This window comes from Rhododendron vialii, chromosome 12a, assembly GCF_030253575.1.
Source record: "Rhododendron vialii isolate Sample 1 chromosome 12a, ASM3025357v1".
NCBI lineage: Eukaryota > Viridiplantae > Streptophyta > Magnoliopsida > Ericales > Ericaceae > Rhododendron > Rhododendron vialii.
In genome coordinates this window covers 2,708,158-2,727,763 of record NC_080568.1, presented here as the reverse complement: position 1 = coordinate 2,727,763, position 19,606 = coordinate 2,708,158, and the positions used below count along the sequence as shown (strand labels likewise).

Here is a 19,606-nt window from a genome sequence, read left to right as displayed (position 1 = left end):
TCATAACGTCCTGCGCTCTCAATTCTCGTCTGCGCTCACGCTCTCAATCCTCGCTCTTACGAATTTTCGTTGGTTTCGTTTTTTCAATTTTTTGTTTAAAATGTGTTATGCCATGTGAAGAACATCGAACCTATATTAAAAAAACAACAACAACGACAACTGTTGAAGAAATATCCGGCATTCTTTTTGGTTACGGCGCTTTTACCGGTTCTAAGCTCCTTCCACCCGGAATGGGAGGGGCCGTAATGCATCCATTGCACTATACTGTGTAATGCACCCGTTCTGACCAGCCATCTTAACGTCTTGAATTTTATCCGAGCTTCTACAAATTGTAATCGTCCAATGTTCGGATGAAAATCTGAGCTATCTATTGCCGAGACAGACAGCCGAATTAACCGCACTACACTTGTAGTGCAGGGTGCTCTACAGCACCCGGGTCCCCTTCCACCCATTGCTTAAAAAAAAAAAAAAAAATCTTCCACCTACTCCTTCATGTTTTTATCGCCCACAATCTTTTCTCAAGTGTACCTCTTTCACTTTCCTTAATTTACAACTTTCTTCAAACATATCCCAAATGTTTGTTTTTTTTTAATTAGGTACATTAATTTCGAAATAAAATTCGTGTTAAAAACCTTTCCCCTCACTCAACCTTAAGAAGGCCCTGTTTGTTTGATGGCCGTGCAGAGCATAAGTTCGGACTGCTACAGGTGTGAGACACTATATAGCTATAACAACCATTTCGTCATTTTCTTTGAGTAGATTGGCAGTCGAATGACGAAATATCGAGATGCAAGGATTTTGGAAATTCAGAGTTCGGTTTCGTTGTCCGGTCTGAGTTAATAAAGAGCTAAATTGATATATTCGCACATTCAAAAGCGGAGTAACTTCTCAATCAGAAATGATGTATTTCATACGTAGATACCTAATCTCCACAATAAATATCTTAATTTTTCTTAATTGCTACTGAACTAGCTTTTGACCCAACACCATAACCAAAATAGTATCTGTTAGTCATTGACAATTTTACCACAAATAAGGTTAAATTAAAGCTAAGGGTAAAAATGTGACAATATACTAATGGCAAGTGCCACATCTCAGATCCACCAGGGACCTCTATGGAAAGAGACAGACTTATTCGCAAAGCTGCTGTAAATAGAAGGAGTGAATTTGGATTGTCCAAGCGTATTTTGGACTGTTCAAAATTTAAACAAACTTTTTTCTCCGAAAAAATTTGTTTAAAATCCGAACCGTCTAAAATATTTTTGAATAGTTCGAATTCACCTTTGTAAAACTTATTTACAGAACCCTCGGTAAATAAGTTTCTCTCCTCTCCAAATATTCTAAGCGTACTCAGTGGGAGGGACTGGAATGTAACTGACATTTTCAAGTCTTATTTTCTAATATTCTTTCTAATATTTCCTCATCTTCACACGCACAAACATCCTTTCCAGCTAATCTGATTTCATATAAACCCACCACCCCCCTTTTAATCTTCCCTCTCTCTCTCTCTCTCTCTCTCTCTCTCCCTCCACAACTCCTCATATTAGGTTTGTAGTTAGCAAATATGACAGCTCCAAACATGGCAACAATCACAGCATCCTTAGAGAGATCTCTGCAAAACTGCTCACTCAACCAAAACAGCCCAACCAATAGCGGCGGCGGCAGAGGCGGCGGAGTTGGGTTCTCTTCCTCCTCAGATTCCACGGAAAATCAAGAATATCACTCCTTGGAGCTTAATTCCCAAACCTCTCTCCCTTACCACTGGGAACAATGCCTCGATCTAAAGGTTCGATCTATAATCCGTTGTGCTCTTGGTTCTTTTAATTCTGTAAACTCGTTTCAAACGATTTACAAAACTACCTTTGCTGTTGCGCCTTTATCTTTTTAATTGTTCTATACACTAACTTCAATGATTAATAAATTTCTTTTGTCGAGGAAAAAAAAAAAGAAGGTTAATTCGATCTGCAACCAAAGGAAAAGAAAATGAAAATCACTTGACATGTTTTTTTTTCCCTGTTATTTCAGATTGGCATTAAGTGGGAATACTATGATAGATCTTGCTTTTTTGTCTCTCTCCTATTACTATTGGCTTTCCTATTAAATGACTCTCTCTCCTTATTTATTGGTTTCCTGATCATTTCCCTTGTTTTCTTATCTGCTTTTTGACCCAAAAGAAAACCCTAAAAATGGGTATGCACCTTTTTTTCTCCACAAGAGACCATCTATTTCCTTTCTCCCTAAATAAGCAAAGAGAAAAAAAACAAGGCACCTTCCTTGGTTTCTTGTTCGGAGAAATCAAAGTCTATGTTGCGCTTCTGTTTTAGAAAGTTTTCGAAAACACAAGTATGCCCATTTCAATTTAGGCTCCGTTTGTTTCGGGCGGAAAACGTTTTCTGGAATTCTTCAAACATAAAATGCTGTTGGATCTTCAAGCATCGTTTCGGTATTGTTTTCTTCTTGAAATGATCTTTTTCATCAGAAATATATCTCAAGATAAACAAATAAAAAGGGTCTTTTCTGAAAAAAAATTCTGAGGAACTTTGATGGTGGGTTGAACCAAACAAAAAAAAAAGGTACCCTTTTTCATGTTGTGTTTGTTCTATCAAAGATAACTTTCGAGAATCTTAGAACACAGTTTTTGGTGGTACTTTTTTTTTTTTTTTTTTGGTTGTAAAAATTGAGATTTTTTTCAAAACTGAATTTCAGGTTCCACCAACCAAATGAGTTTTTTTTCTGATCAAAATTTTCTGGGAAACTTGATCTGGGTTGGACCATTTTTTGGTTTTCGATGATGGGGCACCTTGTTTAGGAAAGGTACTTTTCTCTAGGCTACGTTGTTGAGTAGTTTTTATTTTATTTTAATTATAAAAAAAAATGAAGATGTTCCTGAACAGCTAGTATGTTTTGTCTCATTCCTCATCCCTCATGAAAAAGAATCTTAGTTTACCAGTAAAAGAAGAATAGAAAATGCTAAACATGCGTGTTAAAATGTGTGAAATTATGTAAGCGTGTGAAAATATATTCAAAAGTGTAAAAGGTGCATTAAAAACTGTCTTTTTTCTCATTTCTTGAACGAAAATGTTTAGATAGATGAATTTGATCTATGGAAGTGTCAAAAAAATAAATTAACGGCTCAGATTCATACTAGTGTTGTAAATTTGAGCCGTCCATTTATCTTTCATGAACACTTTTATAGATCAAATTTATGTACTGTATCAAGCATTTCTAACTTAATGGCTTTCTAATAAGGACCCTAAAAGAATTAGAATCTTGAATTTCCCTCTTTTTTATTTCTTGTTATAGACTGGGGAGATATACTACATAAATTGGAGAACAGGGATGAAAGCCAAGGAGGATCCAAGAACGGCAGCGTCCGCGGTATTGAGCGGCGATTTTTACTCGGAAGACGATAGCTCCTACGACAGCGAAGGTTCCTCCTCCGAATCTTCGCCGTCTTCATCGGTAACTCAACAACAATATCATCATCAAAAACAATACCAGGGCGAAGAACAACAGCAGCAGCAGCAGATAAACCAAGTACTTGTGGTGGCTGGTTGCAAAGGCTGTCTAATGTACTTCATGGTTCCAAAACAGGTCGGAGTTTGCCCCAAATGCTGTGGCCAACTCCTCCACTTCGACCGATCCGAGAGTGATTGAATTCTTAAGTCACACATCTCATCTGAATTTTTTTTTTTAATTTTTCTTTTTGGTTTGTTTATCTTTATTGAAGAGATCATTTCATCTATGTGCTCTGAGTGATGATTATCAGTGTAGATTGATGAAAATGAGACAAATGAAATCAATGTTACATATTAATCTTCTTTCTCCTTCAATTTTATTTTTATTTATATACCGATGAATATGGCCCGTTCCTAAGGTTCCATCGTATGATATCCGGCCTACATTAACGTAAGAGCACTTTATTTATATACCGATGAATATGGCCCGTTCCTAAGGTTCCATCGTATGATATCCGGCCTACATTAACGTAAGAGCAGTGCTAACAGCTGCTAACACAAGTTTAGACACAGACGTGTCTTTCGATGCATTAAATAGTTCTAAACGCATCTGTATTTGAATATGGTTTTTGAAAGCATTTTTTCTTTAACAAAAGTCACCCATGGCTATAGTTTCTTATCGAATGGTTGTTTTAGTATTAATTTGTGCTTTGTGAATTTCATGGGATTTAGAAAGAGAGATCTTTTTTGAGATGGGGAGAGATCCTAATCAAAGAGAGAGAAAGAAGTGTAGATTTGAAGAACTCTTTCTATTACACGATCCTTCAATTTTGATTCATAAAATGATCGCACGACGGCAGATGTTGTGTAGAAAAGCATATTTAGGGCCACAAACGAACTGAGCTACTCGCAAGAAGCTCGAGGGGCGTCGGCTCGGCTCAGGTCTAGCTCGGCTCGTTTAATATTTAAGCCGAGCTTGAGCTCTAGTTTAGGCTTGTGTGGTAAACGAGCCGATCTCAACAATCTAAAGCTTGGCTCGACTCGTTTGTATAGACTCTTCCCGTTTTATAAAGAGACTCATTTTTTAAATGAATTGGGTTCGGCTCGCTTGTACTCGGAGTTATATAATGTATTGTTTTTGTCATATTTTAAAAATTACCACCATCGACTTAAACAAGCAAGGTCAATGAGGGAAGATGGAATTTATATTTCTCCTAGTTGGAGTTGGTTAAGATTGAGACATGTTCCCACTTCCAATCGATCTCATCATTTTTTTAATTTGTTATTTAGTCTTCGTTAATTAAGATTAGTACGTCTTAATGCCAAGAAAATCCTATCCTCCTTTTTATTTTATTTTGTATAATTTATTGTTCTGAAAATCCCATTTTATTCTTCTCTTGAGATCCGGCAATGTTTTTTCTTATTTTTTTTTCAAAATCCAGAACCGATTCCACTACTCGGAACCTTATGTCGCATCACTGCTCAATACACTGTAGCCTTCTTTCGCAACTATTTTGCATAAACTTTCGCTCGCATAAGGTGCCCCCAAAGATTTCACCCAACCTTGGATCTAACAAGGTTGAACTCGATATGGTTCTCATCGAAAATCTCACTTTTATGGAACACTTGTATTTTTTTTGAACGAGATGTATGTAGTTTTATTTCAAAGACCCGAAGGCATTACATTATGAACATTAGGCATACAAAAGATATATTAATCTTCGGTATAATATGTATTTGAAAAAAAATATGAAATTTCTTATTCTTAAAAGCACATCGATAAATTTAATCTTATTGCCCAAACCGTCACCTTCTAGAAGGTACCAAACATATTCACCAAATAGGATGATCACATGCACAAAAAACCAAAAAAAAAAAACAAAAAAAAACTTTCTATTTCATCCAATGGAGGCTATTGGATTTATTGGCATTCATAAGTTTTGATTGTTTCTTCTTTTTACAATTCGGTTAAGAACATTGGTTTGTTCGATTTTCGACCCCTCTTGGAATACGGTTTTGGATAAAAAAAATTCATTTATTAATCTATCTCTATGCACTTTATTACTTCAAAAATCTTCCTCAAAACTTTCACCAAACAACCCCGGAGTATTTTCATTGCCCGTGGAAATGTGGTTTCAGATTAGAGTTTCCATTATCGGTCACACTCTAACCTCATTGATAGTATTTTATAGGAGGGTCAATTAATCACCAAAAACTAATCACGAATAGCCCAACATCCTGAGTAGTACTCTTATTTCCCCTTTTCTCGCCACCCACTTTTTGAAGTCAAAAGGTGTGATTCCCACTAGCAAAAAACTACTTATTATGAAAGAACATTATCATCATAACAGGGTTGACTAAATAAATGGATTTTCAATGCCAGCTCCTTCGAAAGTTCAGCCTACCATCTCTCGACACCGTGTAGCATCTGAGTCGTTTATTACCGTGATGAATGAAAGCTGGACCATCAAATCGTCGAACAGACGGCTTGAATGGTGCACAGCACGCCCCACGGTCCGCTTGAAAAAAACATGGGGCCAAAAAGCTCCCCCTCAACAGTGTTCAACCAAAGCATTTCTAAATTAGATATGTGAATTGTGAAGAACTGAAAAGTGTTCATGGATTGGGTCATTGGACAGAAGGCAATGTTCTATGCAATTAAATGCACAAAAATACCAAATTTACAGTGTATTCTGAATCTTATGATCGAGAGGGACCATGACAGGGACCATGTATTTGAGGAGGCCTCATCCAAAATTTTTCCTGTATAACTGCAGTACTACTATTCAATCTGGTATGTGTCCTCTTTTGACAAACCCGGGGATGCTGCCGAGCGGGTGTAGAGTGGCAGATCCGACCGTTCATCTCGGTACAGACGGCTCGGATCAAATCTGAACGCATACAAATCGTATATAAATCTGAACGGTCTATTGCAGGGTGCTACTTGGCAACATCCCCCATTCCTCTTTTGACACTGTTCTCTTTTCTTTTCTTTTTTTTTTGATTTTATATGTGATGTGGTTTTGGGCCAACTTACGTTCCTCAACTAATTTCAGAGTCCTAAAATTTAATGGGCAGACAAATCTCCATCACCTTCTCGCAGAATCTTTTTCCTGTTTTTGGTTCTCTCGGTGTACGTGCCCTGTTGGGTCTACAATTTGAGAACCCTTATATTTTTCTTCAATGTAACACTTCTATAATATTTTTTTGCAGATAAAAAAAAAAATCTCCTGTGGCTAGCTCTAAAGCTTGAAATTTTAGCCTTTGTAGGATTCGACTTCCTTACAAACTCTTTAGAGAGTGCGAATCCTGAATCGATATGTCATGGTCATTCGGCCAAATCTCCTAGGATTCTTTTAACTCTATTCTTGATTCTAGACCATCTTTTAATTAAGAGATTTGTCCAAAAATAATAGTAAAAAATCAGAAATCTATTGAAAATTATTCAAAATGTGGTGGTTAATTGAAGCATTCTATTCACTTGAAATGAAAGGAGAAGAAGTTGTTTCTTATTTTTTTTACCGTAGGGTTTTGTAGTGAAAAAAAATGAAAGGAGACAATAGGAGGAGGGAATTTAAGATGCAAAAGGAAAGAAAGGGACAATTGAATGGGGAGTTGAGAAACAAGACAATGAGAGATTCTCTGTGTGTTGGTGTAGCCCCACAGTACCCTCTCCAATTGACCAAAGGGAAAACAAAAACATGAAAGTTGAGGAGAGATGGTCAGATGGAGATGTCTTTTTTAACTTCCCCCCGTAACACTTTATCTTTGACTATAAGCTGATGAGAATAACTTTTTCACGGAGACGTCGTGATTAAGTGTTTTGAACGATTTATATTAAAAACAATTTATTACCGGTAATAGATAGCTCCGTGAATAATTAAGTTATTGTCTGAGCTGATAAGATACATACTATACCACGAAAGTTTGTTCTCTAATCTCACAATTGATTACGATTGGAGTCTTGGGGTCAGGCTGTTAAAAAATAATTTCTTAAGTTCCTGTCCCGGTATGAGCATGTCTTTGACTGAATCAAAGAAGAGATTAGTTAAAATATGTATAAGTTGACCCGGACACATCGATCATGGAACCAAAAATACATGTATAGATACATTATATATGAGCTAGCAAGCAGCCTAGCAGTATCTTTTTCTCTCTCTCTCTTATCTGTCGTCTCACTCTCTCTCTATCTTCTCTCTCTGTCTCTCTCTCCTGTTCTCTGCCTCTCTCTCAAGGCCTTTTTCCTGAATAGATTCCCTTTCTGCCATGCAAGTAAAAAAGAAAGGTTCCTTTGTTCTTTCCACTTGTACTGTCAACATTACTAACTCCCTCTCTCTGATCTCTCTCTTTGGGTAGGAATCGAATCTTGTAGGACGAAAAGGGACATATGAATGCTGCAACGGTGCAACCATTTGCTACCCATGAGGGAAGGGGTCCCTTAAGTAAGAGATAATGTTGTTGTAGGCTAATGCTCTTCAGGTTGTAATGCGCTTCGGTAGGCTTTATCGAGATTCTATTACTATGATTTGAACTGTTCAATACGACAAGTTTGCTAAACGCATTTGAACTTAGAATAATGTTGATCAGTTATTCCCAACTAAATGATCTTTAGTATTGTACTCACTGTTTTGTTTTATTTAACGAATGTTGTCTACTAATCATGTCCGGTCCGTGAAAAAAAAAAATCATATCCAATCAATTTAATTTTTCAGATGTGCCAGAGCCCACCGAGGCGCCCTACGCCTTCAAGTGCATCAGCAAATAGCATAGCCAGGCTCCATGATAGGGACTACGCCTTCAAGTGCATCAGCAAACAGCATAGCCAAGCTCCATGATAGGGTCATCTCATTTCACATTACTACCTGCAGGCCTAGTCCCTTCTGCTTTATCCTTATATTGGTTTGTAGTAGTTTTTTTTTTTGATTTAAATGTCCTTTTTATATTTTAACATTTCCAACTGAAACAATATTCGGTTCCGTTAGCAAGCCGAATGTTACTCAATCAAAAACTAACTATAAATTGTTTCAATCTATCGTTTATAATTCTATGTTATCAGCGAATACCCTAGCGTATTATGCTTTGGTACGATCGTTGCGAAACATGGTATGCTTCCGTTCAAAAAGGGTAAAGAAAGTGATCATAAAATGATCTCTAATTATTCATGTAATTATATATAGAGAATGGAATTTTAGTGGGGAGAAAATGTAAAAATCCGATCATATGTTCTTAGAAATGTATTTTGCAGGAATGACTTGGAAAATGATATTCAGGCTCCGTTCCGGAAACCTTCTTAAGAAATAAGTACTTATTTTACTACTTCTTATTAAAAAAAATAAGAAGAGTCATTTCACAAAATCCAAATAAAAAGTTTCTTTCACATTTTCAAACTCAAAAATAATATAAATGAAAAAAAAAATTCAATTTTTTTTTCACCGTATTAAAGATCTCGATGAGATCTATCAAATAAGATCCATAGTGGTAGGAAAATTATTTGCATAAATACATGATTTTTGAGCTTGAAGTTGCCTTATACAAAAAATAAGACTGTTGCTATGATAATGGGCGCCGATGGAGGAAAATCGTACCGGCGGTCGCGCTGGGCCGTCTCCGGCCACCAGACGACCTATCCGAGCCGTCCAAAAATTTTATAAAAAAAAACCGAGGGGGCTTATGCGAGAATCAACGGCATCTGAGGTGTGTAGGGTGCTCGATCCGAGCACCCCTTTTCCTTGTATATATGATCAAGCACCCTACACGGAAAAGGGGTGCTCAGATCAAGCACCCTACACATTTCGGATGCCGTTGATTCCCACGGAAGCCCCCTCGTTTTTTTTATAGAATTTTTGGACGGCTTGGCTCGGATCGGCTGTCCGGTGGCCGGAGACGGCCCGGCGCGGCCGCTGGTATGATTTTTCTCCCCGGCCGGTCGGTATCTATATAAATTCTTCCTAAATAAGTACCAGCCTTCTTATTTTTCCGAACAAACCTTCTTATTACACAAAAAATAAGTTCTTATTGTATTTCTGGAACGGGCTCTCAGTTTTACTAGATGCTTATTCCTTGGAGGGGTAGACTTTGATTTTGTTATCTATACAAGCCTACCCCTTGCGTTCCATGATTTAGACATGTGACTTGGTGGTGTTCCGCTTTTAGAAAAAGTTACTTTTTTTTCAAACGGAGGTAATTTCAAACTCAAATATAATGAAAATGAAAAATATTTTTTAAATTTTTTTTACACCGTTTAAAAGATCTCAATGAGATCTATCAAACAAGATCCATATTGATAGGAAAATTATTTACGTAAATATATAATTTTTGAGCTTGAAATTACCTTTTTTTTTTTAAAGTTCTTTTTTTAAGAAACCGGAACACCACTTACCCGTTTCCGTTTCCGTTCCTTATACTGGTACCATTCGGGTGAGTTTTGCATGTATCGACCCTGTAACGGGCTTCGAGGACCCAACTATTTGGTCTAATTAGAGAGAACCCGGGCCCATATTGCTTATGGGCTTGCATGGTTTTGGCACCTAAGCGTCAATCGGATAAGGGAAAATGACGGCCCATGACGTGTTTTGATACTTAATACCCGCCAAGAACATGCTAAGAACGTTTGTTAATGCTAAAAATGTCATTGACAGGTATTAATTATCAAAACACGTCATTGACCGTCATTTTCCCATTGGATAAATGGGAATCAACTCTATGTACGTGGGCTGCTAATTGGTTTCTAGTTGCCCAAAAGTTGGTTTAAGAACACAAAGCTAATTAATTAAGCCAGCACTGCTTAGCAAGCATGCATTGATCGTGATCAGTTGTGTGCAATTCGTGAAACGTTAAGAGCCCGTCTGTTGGTAGGACTAACAAGGGAGGGACCTGAAAACCCGTCGAACTTATCGATATGGAAATCGAGAAAAACAATGCCTCAATGGCATTGTATATCTCAAATTTGCGGAAGTATATACGCGACGCATATTTGATTGGTTCGGTTGTAGTCTATTTTGAGATGTAGTATAATTCAATTCGATGCTCATAACAGTGCATCAAAGAGCCCCTGAGGTTAATTTGAGCTTTTTAGTTCCATACCCACCAGCAAGAAGTACTGAAGTGGCAAGGCCCATTAGTCTCCTAGTAAGCAGCCTGGTAGTCGCTTTGGCCCATGCGCTTAAAGGTCGAATCACCCTCAAAGCCTTTCAAACTTCAGGTGGTGTAGAATCCAAACATCAAGGTGATCCAACACATTCCATAGTCCATACCAAAACATGTAGTGTAGGACTAGGGATGGCAATTTGCCCCGCCCATAACCCACCCATATTGAGGCAGATTTTATCAAAATTTCGGGTACCGAGGCGGGTTTTGGGTGAAATTAGAAAAACCCGGCCGGGGTCGGGGTCGTGTGATAATTTTTGGTTTAGGGTATGCCAAAATCCGCCCCGTTGCTATTCCTATATATGTATGACCCAAACTTCATATTTGCTTGGATGTGTAAGACCTAAACATTCTAAGGCCAAAACCACCAAGCCAATCCCTTGGGGTAAGGTACCCTGTCACCTCCGCCGGAGTATTACTCTGTCACACCACATCACTATTTGTAGGGGCCGGCCGGCACCTATGTCAGGACTGAAGCTAAGATCCCCCAATGCGTAAGTAGTATTAGGAGTATGTTTAGCCCCTGTACGAGGCTATGGAGGCTCGAACTTGAATTTTGTCCAACCAAGTCTGAGTTTACACCATTGAACCAACACCTTATTGGTGCTCGACAAAGAATCCACAGTTGTTGGCTTTCCATAATTTTTAGCAAAGTGTAGTGGGTGACAGGATTTGATTACAGATCTTCAATGGGGACCATTTAGGAAGTATCACTTGTGTATTCTTTGTGGCTGGGAAGCAGGTGCATAGCTGTCAACCCGGACATTTATCTCAGTAATCGATGGCTTAGATTTTTGCCTAGTAATCGATGGCTCAAATTTGTATGCACTCAACTTCAATTCAAGCCGTCCGTGTCCAGATGAACGGCCGAATCAACCGTTTTGCAAGAATCGACCATTTGTATGCACTTAAATTCAATCTGCATCATGCTGAATGCTGATGCCTTGGAGACGTGTTGAGAGTCACAAAAATGCGTCCCTAGGACGCAATTCTAAAGAATTCTGAGCTTGACCTACACTTGTAAAGTAGGCCAGGGATAAAAAGGGCCACAATAATTGAAAAACAGAGACTCCTGAATTGAACTATTTGTCGAAATTTTTCTAAGAAGAGGAGCGTGTTTCACCCAAGCCAACCTGTCCACTAAGCTGAGGACACTTGTGGCAGGTGGCTTTCATCTGTTTCGAAAAACAACACTCCTAATATTTTCAGGTGCTACATATACTACATAGTTACACTATATGTTATATGGGATTCATTTCGGGTCTCATAAAAATTCAGAAAAATATTCATAAATTCTAAAATATTGTTTTATTCGGTCCTGTAAAAAATCAGCTCCAATGGATATCGGTAAGTATTATTTCTTGATTCGTAAGGATAAAATTGTTCAACTGCGCAATTTTGTCACTACAAATCTAGAAATGATACTTACCGATATCAGTTAGAGCTGATTTTTTACAAGACCCCATAAAATAATATTTTAAAATTTATCAATATTTTTTTGAATTTTTCTGAGACCCAAAATAGCCTCCACATAAGATGTAGTGTAACTATGTAGTATAAAAAGGTAGTGTACCTATCTTTAGTGTATTTTCATTTTGGTGACTGCCTTTTGCGAACTCCTTTTCAGGAATCGAAATACTCTCATGTGATCAACCCTTATGTGGATCAATCACGAACCTATTCGACTATTTCTAATAGCTCATTTTGTAAGTTTCGATGCGTTTAACGTCCATGCAAAAAATCAAGTTAAGTGTACATCAGTATCCATTTGAACGAATCATATTTGTCACAAGATGAATAGATGAATAGATAGTCAGATTCCGACCGTTTATATCTCTTTAGCCAAATATGATTAGACCAAGCTTTTACCGATCTCCACATACTTGATTTTTGACATGAATGTTAAACACATTGAGACTTAACTAGGCTAAGCGAAGCTCGTTGTTTAGTGGTCTTTCTCGTCGGAATGGTTATGCGGTCGCAGTGACCTTAGCTTAGTGGGCCTTCAAGAAAAAGAAATATGTACCATAACATTAGTCCTTTTAGGATCCATTTCGTTATGATTCTATCGAGGTCACGGAAGAACCTAAAGTTGTAGTATCTCTCTACACGAACGTTTTGGATTGTGAAATAGAACCGTAATGATTCTCTTTTTTCGTCATGTGAAGATCACATGAGAGATCATCACATAAAAGGATCTTGATTCCATTTTGAGTGCCATGTAATGTGTCACCAATATTTTTCTTAAAATGTGCCTCATTCGTGGAGCACTACTGCCAATGTATTTTAACACGTCGCATGGTACTCAAAATTTGATCTAACATAGCATTGTTTGCTTCGGAATAAATATAACTCCTATTTCTTCCACAACTAACACCAGAAATGATTTGATTTAGGCGAGGAGTCCCATTTCCTCTTTAACTCTACTTAACCCTAACATAAATTATGTTTATTTTTTTGGCAGTCTTCCTAAAAGGGGAGAAAAAACCAAAAAGACCAACCGACTTTTATGGACCCAGAGACAAGTTATAGGTTAGTTAAATCCTTTGTTATTAACAGTCACTCTCTCCTCTCTTTCTCGGCCTCTAAATCTTGGCCGCCTGAAACACGTTTGGACGATTCGGATGCGCACTCAGGTACCACTTGAATTATATCCTATTTGCACCCAAAAATTTGTCGACCGTTCATATTGAGCGGAGGCTGACTTCAACAGAGGGAAAGTAACAGAGGGTCGAGAGCAATATGTCCGAGGCTTTTCACACCGGCCATGAAGGCCCAGCTCCTCCGCATCCACCAGGCAAATTTCATCTCTCAATTCAATTTCCAAAACTTGTACTGCCCCGAATAATCGACCCGTTTGCCAAGTAGAGTTGTTGATTAAAAGAAATCTAGGATCAGATGATCAAAGTGGCAACCCTTTTTTTTTTCTTTTTCTTATTATATATGTATACATATAGAGACAGAACTGATTTATTTCTGTTTTTCATTTCAGGACATGAACCGCCGTCGCCGCCTCCGCCGTCTCACGGCCCAACGATCGTGGGTAGTGATGGCCACCCTCCTCCGCACCCTGAAAACGTGCACCACCTCCACCACCACCACCACCAGGAGGAGCCACCCCCTCCGCCTCCGCCTCCGGTTCCTGCTGAAGAGCCCCCAGTTATAACTATTGACGACCACCTTCCACCACCTGAACACGTGCACCACCATCAGCCGCCGCCGCAGGAGGAAACTGGTTGTTCTGCTTTCCTGAGAGGCTGGTTTGTGCTCTCTCTTTCTCTCTCAAATTAGCTACAGTTGTTTGATAAAATTGCTAAAATAGTGTTCTGTTTTCATCATCACCTCTGAATATTTTTCTGTGCAAATTGGAATTTAGCCAAGATTTTAAATAGCGGTAACGGTAATGAGAGTATCGAATTATGAGTAATCACCCATGTGGTGGGTGGTTGACACAGAAATCACTCCCCCCCTAACCCAAGTGTTTGTTCTTACACTAAAGGGGCAGCAAGAAAAGAATACTTGTGGGGGGGTTTTGTTATAGCAAAGAGAAAACTCCCTTCTCTCTTGGTCCCTCTTTCCTAAGGCTTACCATCACAAGGCCTAAGAACTTAGAGTGTGGGTATATCAAGAGGTTCTAGTAGTCTCTACTTTTGACGAGTTTGGTTTCGCAAGTGCGTGGGAGGCTTGTAATCAAGCAACCGATCTTTTTGGGTTTGTATAATTTCCGCTGAAGAGGTTTCTGTAAATCCCTCTTGGTTTCTAACACAAATGATAGGTAGCAAGAATCAGGTAATCAATCCGTCCTGAATTTCATAGAATTATTTTCAAAGCCAGAGCGCTTAAATTGGCCGGCAATAGGCCGTGAAGTAGACCAAAATAAATCATATACTGTCCGATGTATCGCAAATAAGTTACAGTACTATATTTTCAGGCGGATACCACGTGACAGTCTATGACTCGGACGATAATTTCACCAACCACCCAGTTTTTGGGAAATATTTGTTTGTTCATAGACTTTGAAGTTTGAATTCAATTGAGGAGTACCCCTTCTCATTTGCATTTGGTTGATGGATTATTAAAGTAGTTTTGGTTACTGCACAAAATCTCAAGTGGGTTCGTTCATTTCAAGTGGGTTTTGCGATATAAAACGTAGGACCACATCTTCCGGCCTCCCGTCTCCCGTGTATGGTACGACACTCAGGATATGTGTCGGGCACACCTGAATACATCTTTGATTTTTGCTAATACATTTTGCGTAGTTGGACACGTTGAAGACATATTAAGAGGTTATAAAGAAGTTTTGAGAACCAATATCATGAATACTTGTATAATGACTGTTGATTCGTATCTTCACAATTTTTATATTATTGCTGCTTTCTTTATTTTATTAATTTGAGATAAGAATGATACTTTTGAATTTCCTATTAATTCCTAAGATACATCTGTAGTATTAATATATGTGGTACTCAACATGTTCCTAACGCGTCCATGTCCTAGTTTTTTTTAAAAAAGAACGTGTCAAGTACTGTGTTTGAGTCATGTCGGATCTACGTCCCGTGTCTGTATGCGTATTGCGCTTCTTTGCCAGGACATGCCATTTCCGCAATTTGCTATGGTTCTTGAATTCCATGGTCAAAGGATTGCATTTGCTAGTTGAATGAAACGAACAGTCTCTAAAATTTGGTTTAACTGTTGTTGATTTTGCAGTTGGGCTGCCCTCTGTGGCCGCTGAGAGGTTTGGATTTTGATGAAATTTCCTCACATTCTGTCGTTGGCATCTATGTTTCTGTTTCTCTGTTTTTTCTGTACAGCCAAATATGCTGTGTGTCTCATTTTTGTTATAGTTTCCTGTAGAGGTGAGTGACTTAATTGAACAGTTTGATTAGTTACGTATTCCGTTTGTATTTGTAAAAAAACAGATTATCTTCATCTTTAAGCCATTCAATCCCGTTCCGTTACGGTTCTTATTTCTTAAGTACTTATTTTTCTCTTCGCGAGATATGTCATTCTCTCACAATACTTCACACTTCACAATATTTGCGTCTGTCTATTTCAGGTAGTTGTCCCTGTTGTTTTCTTATCCTCAATCTTCTATTAACAAAATCTGGAATGGGAGATTTGCTAATCATCTATTAACAAGAGTACATAGTAAAAACCAAATTAATCAAATATAGAGAAAACAGAAACATAACAAAATCGATCGTGGGGAATTGCAGAACCACCGAAAATAGGAGGACGAACAAAATTACACTTGAAAAACCAGCATATCGATCATCACCAGTAACCATGGGTAAGATCACACAGTTCGAGTCATTACTAACTTTCAACAACTGATAAAGGTTTTTTCCCCCACGGTTTAGCCAACTGTGAGCCCCAAATGCTTTAAGCATGATCATGGACAAGTTCTGCCAGTTTGTCGGCCGGATTCGTTTAAGGAGATACGGTATAAGGTGAGTTATACGTTCCATAGCTCCACTCTCATCCATTAAGAACTAAATCATTTACACAAAAAAATGAAATGGAAACAAATCCAGATCATGATCCTAATACATTATTCAGCTGATAAGAACATGATCAATCAAGCACAACCAGTTTCTTATACTCCTCACCAGAAATGGCCGCTTCCATGACAGCCTCAGGATTTAATACCCCACTCTCCTCCAAAAACACGGTCAACAAATTCTTCAAAAACCCGCTCACAAGCGCCACCCCTTTCTGGTTCCCAAGCACCGGAGTCGCCTTCGAGTCCCTCAGATTCCAAAACACAATCTCCGGCACAGACGACCCGTACCCCTTCTCCCCAAACTTCCTTACAATCGCCTGGTAATCCGTCTCCCAAGGTGTCGTCGACGCCTTGTCAAACTCCATGTCACTAAACACAAACACCCTCTTGATCATCTGTTCTTTGGTTAATTTCCCATTGACAGCCACTTCCAGTATCAAGTCAAACACCTTCTGGAAATCAGTGTTCATCCCCCACTCCATTCTCTTCACAAAATCCGTCTTTGACCTCAAATCATCGCCTAAAACCATCTGAAGTGTCGGGTTATGACTGAACGTAATAAGCTTCCCTTTCCACGGCTCTTCACTCAGTTCAGAAACCAAAACCCCAAGCGCAACCGAAACCTCCATTGGTATCCCACTCATACTACTCGAAACGTCGCTAACAGCCAAACAGTTCTTCATTTTCCCCTTCTTTGACAAATCATCCACCATCCTCTTCCACTGAAGCTCTGCCACCTCTCCCCCATCCCCGTCATTTAACGATGCTATGATGTCGTGCGGCAACAACGCCCCGGCCGCAATGGTCGCCTTTCCAGCCTTCACGTTTGCCAAATACTCCACAAACCGTTCCGTATCGTGCTTTAAAAACTTCTCTTTATAAAACTTCATTGCCACGCTGGCAACCCTGTTGTACGGAATAGAACCCCACTGATTAGCCCCTATATAAACCTCGGGTAACTCTAGGGCTTTTCGCAACGGTCCGAGGATTTCCTTACGTAATCGGTCGCGAACTCGGAAAGCGTAGTGCGCTTCTGAAACACCGTCATACTCTTCGTATAATTCATGAGGGAAAACTCTTTTCGCGACGCTTTCACAAAGTAGAGTCGATTTATCAAACGAGGAGTCGAGAGAAGGGCACCATTTGGCAGCGAGGCTGATTTTGTTCAACTGGTTGGAGTTGAAGTGCTGAATATCCGATTTGAGAAAATCAGCGAATACATCGGAGATTCGATCGTAGAGTAACTTGTAATCAGCATCGTGGCTGTAGCGTTCGACGGCCTTTTTTGCCGCGGCGATCCTCTTCTCCTCCCTCGATTCGTGAGCCTTCGCCTCCTCAATCTCTGCCCTCTTCATTGCCACCAAAATCCTAGCCTCCTTTGTCGTCTCCGAATTAAACGTTGTCATTTTGTCGCTCTTCTGTTGCAATTCCCTACAAAGGAGGAGCCAGAAATTATGGTTAGTGTGGTCAATTTACTTTGTAATTGGTCCCAAAGACTTATTATATTACTCAATAATGCATGATATCTCATTTATTATACTTTTAACTCTCGAAAAGGAGAAAATGCTTAAGTTTTCAATGAGTTTGAACCAAGTTGGAGCAGTTTAAAAGTTTTTTTTGAGATCAAAATTATACTCACTCCGCCCAAATTTGTTTACCTAATTTCAATATCCGTATCAGTCGAAAATTTCGCTTATATGCAAATGCTTATATTTTTTATTGTTTCGAAAATTCTGACTACTAAAGTTTGTTAACATCATTAGACAAAGTTCATATCACATATAAATATATTTGTAAATTAAAATGTTTGGACAATTTTCCAAGAAGCATGAAAATAGTGAAAGTACAAAAACAAATTACGACGGAGGTAGTACATACAACTTAGCCGCTCTCTTCATCCTTTTCGATTTCCTCGCCTTTATCCTTTCCGAGTTCCTTGCTTTCTTCGCTTCTCGCCTGACTTCGGGACCTTCTAGAATCCGGTATAGAATCTCTGGCAAATCCTTGAAGTACCCAAATTCAGCAAACGACCCCACATTACCAGCCAGTGTCTTCGTGTGGTGTTCGTGTAGCCATAACGCGGCTGTGTAACACCCTTCCTTGTCTGATTTCCCTGTTCCTCGCACACCTCTGAGGTTACACACCAGTTTGAGAGTGGTCAGAGGGTCGTGTTCCCACGCCGACTTTAAACGTAGGGTTAACCTTTTGGGACGAGTGCTAGGCACCACGTGGAAGAAGAAGTCGAGGCAAGGGTTAGTGGTGGAGAGGAAGGTGGGGGACCGGTTTTCGGTGTAGCCCATGTTGGTTGGTGGGATAGTGGCAGAGTTGTTGGGATTGGTTACCATTTCGTGGATGAATGGGTCACCGGTTGTGGTGGGTTGGCGGTAGATTTCCGGTGGACCCAGGAGGGTGAATGGGTCGCCGGTTGTGGTGGTTGTCGTAGTGGTGGGTTGGCAGTAGATCTCCGGTGGGCCCAAGAGGGAAAATGGGAGGGATATTTCTTTTGCGATTGGCGAATGGACGTGATGATTACAACACCTTTGGATCATGCGATTTTGCGAGAAAACAAAAGGTTGCGTTCTCTCACAAAATCGCATCATTTTTGGTGAGAGATGGTGAAACCAAAATAAATCTTCCACTTATGCGCCGTCCTCATCGTTTCTCGCTTGCTTATCTGAACAAGTGGCCGTAGTACCAAAGAAAGGGCTGTTAGGGTTTTGTTTTTCTTGATATGATCTTATGACATGGAGATGAGGATTAGGTGCCTATTTATAAGGATATGCCGTATAGTAGAACTTTACTAGACTTTGGGTTGGTACTATGTAGTGAAGTTCATTATACCGTGTTGCGCACTTCCGAACCGTCGGATCATGCATCTAATAGCTCGGATCTCATCTCGACAACCAACGATCGAGAGACGTTCATTGCTGAGATGAGATCCAAGCCGTCGGATGCACGATCTGGTAGCTCGAAAGTGCGCAACACCGTGCTACGCTCACCACTACCACTGCACAACACCATCTCCCAATTCAACTTGTTTGCAAAAATCTTCTAAAAAGAGATTGAAAAAATTGTTTCAAGTTAATATACATTGTGTAACTTGTCCCTGGATGGAGATGAAATCTTGATTATTGATTACCGAACATATGGACAGCTCAAATCTTACACTACAACTTTGTAGTGCACCCCGGGTCCGGTCTGTCAGTATTTATTTTTGGCCTTCTATCTTCCCTAACTTTTCTTATTCTTTTAGAGTTAGAACTTGTAACTGAAACTCGTTATTTTTCCTCCAAAACACCATGGCCTAAATTTTGCGACTCTGATTGCAGTTTGGCTGGCCTTTGCTGCTTTTGGAAGTGTGTTTTTGCTGCTGCTTCTAGGCTGAGAAATGGCATTCATCAAGTATAAAGTGATATAGTACTAATTCGTTTGATACTTAATATTGTCGGTTTTATTTGAAGGATCTAATTTGTTTTATCAGCAAACGTTAATATTGCTA

The 19,606-nt window shown here is 39.2% G+C and overlaps 4 protein-coding genes across 5 annotated transcripts in view; 3 read left to right on the top strand and 1 right to left on the bottom strand.

Moving 5' to 3' along the window:
• The window catches only part of LOC131311229 (uncharacterized), an 84,276-nt gene that overhangs the window by 34,141 nt on the left and 30,529 nt on the right, over positions 1-19,606 (top strand). The window lies entirely within an intron of this gene.
• LOC131311231 (protein CURLY FLAG LEAF 1) lies at positions 1,405-3,833 on the top strand. The gene is made up of 2 exons (XM_058338585.1): positions 1,405-1,786; positions 3,304-3,833. The coding sequence occupies exons 1-2, from the start codon at positions 1,565-1,567 to the stop codon at positions 3,655-3,657; spliced, it is 576 nt and encodes a 191-aa protein (XP_058194568.1). The 5' UTR covers positions 1,405-1,564; the 3' UTR covers positions 3,658-3,833.
• On the top strand, positions 13,026-15,562 carry LOC131311233 (pollen-specific leucine-rich repeat extensin-like protein 3). Of its 2 annotated transcripts, XM_058338589.1 has the most exons (3): positions 13,037-13,401; positions 13,597-13,864; positions 15,312-15,562. In XM_058338589.1, exons 1-3 carry the CDS (start codon positions 13,347-13,349, stop codon positions 15,334-15,336), a joined length of 348 nt encoding a protein of 115 aa, XP_058194572.1. In that variant the 5' UTR covers positions 13,037-13,346; the 3' UTR covers positions 15,337-15,562. The 2 variants fall into 2 exon arrangements, with proteins under 2 accessions (XP_058194571.1, XP_058194572.1); XM_058338588.1 differs by having other exon boundaries at positions 13,026-13,401; positions 13,597-15,562.
• LOC131311234 (uncharacterized) lies at positions 15,759-18,784 on the bottom strand. Its single transcript, XM_058338590.1, has 2 exons — positions 17,982-18,784; positions 15,759-17,525 (listed from the first exon to the last, which is right to left on the bottom strand). Exons 1-2 carry the CDS (start codon positions 18,705-18,707, stop codon positions 16,179-16,181), a joined length of 2,073 nt encoding a protein of 690 aa, XP_058194573.1. The 5' UTR covers positions 18,708-18,784; the 3' UTR covers positions 15,759-16,178.

Excerpts from the sequence above, each read along its gene's own strand:
- LOC131311231 (XM_058338585.1), top strand. The coding sequence starts at position 1,565 with ATGACAGCTCCAAACATGGCAACAATCACAGCATCCTTAGAGAGATCT. Across the intron at positions 1,787-3,303 it reads AACAATGCCTCGATCTAAAG|ACTGGGGAGATATACTACAT; the intron begins GTTCGATCTATA and ends TTCTTGTTATAG.
- LOC131311233 (XM_058338588.1), top strand. The coding sequence starts at position 13,347 with ATGTCCGAGGCTTTTCACACCGGCCATGAAGGCCCAGCTCCTCCGCAT. Across the intron at positions 13,402-13,596 it reads AGCTCCTCCGCATCCACCAG|GACATGAACCGCCGTCGCCG; the intron begins GCAAATTTCATC and ends TTTTCATTTCAG.
- LOC131311234 (XM_058338590.1), bottom strand. The coding sequence starts at position 18,707 with ATGATGCGATTTTGTGAGAGAACGCAACCTTTTGTTTTCTCGCAAAAT. Across the intron at positions 17,526-17,981 it reads AGAGAGCGGCTAAGTTGTAT|AAGAGCGACAAAATGACAAC; the intron begins GTACTACCTCCG and ends GAATTGCAACAG.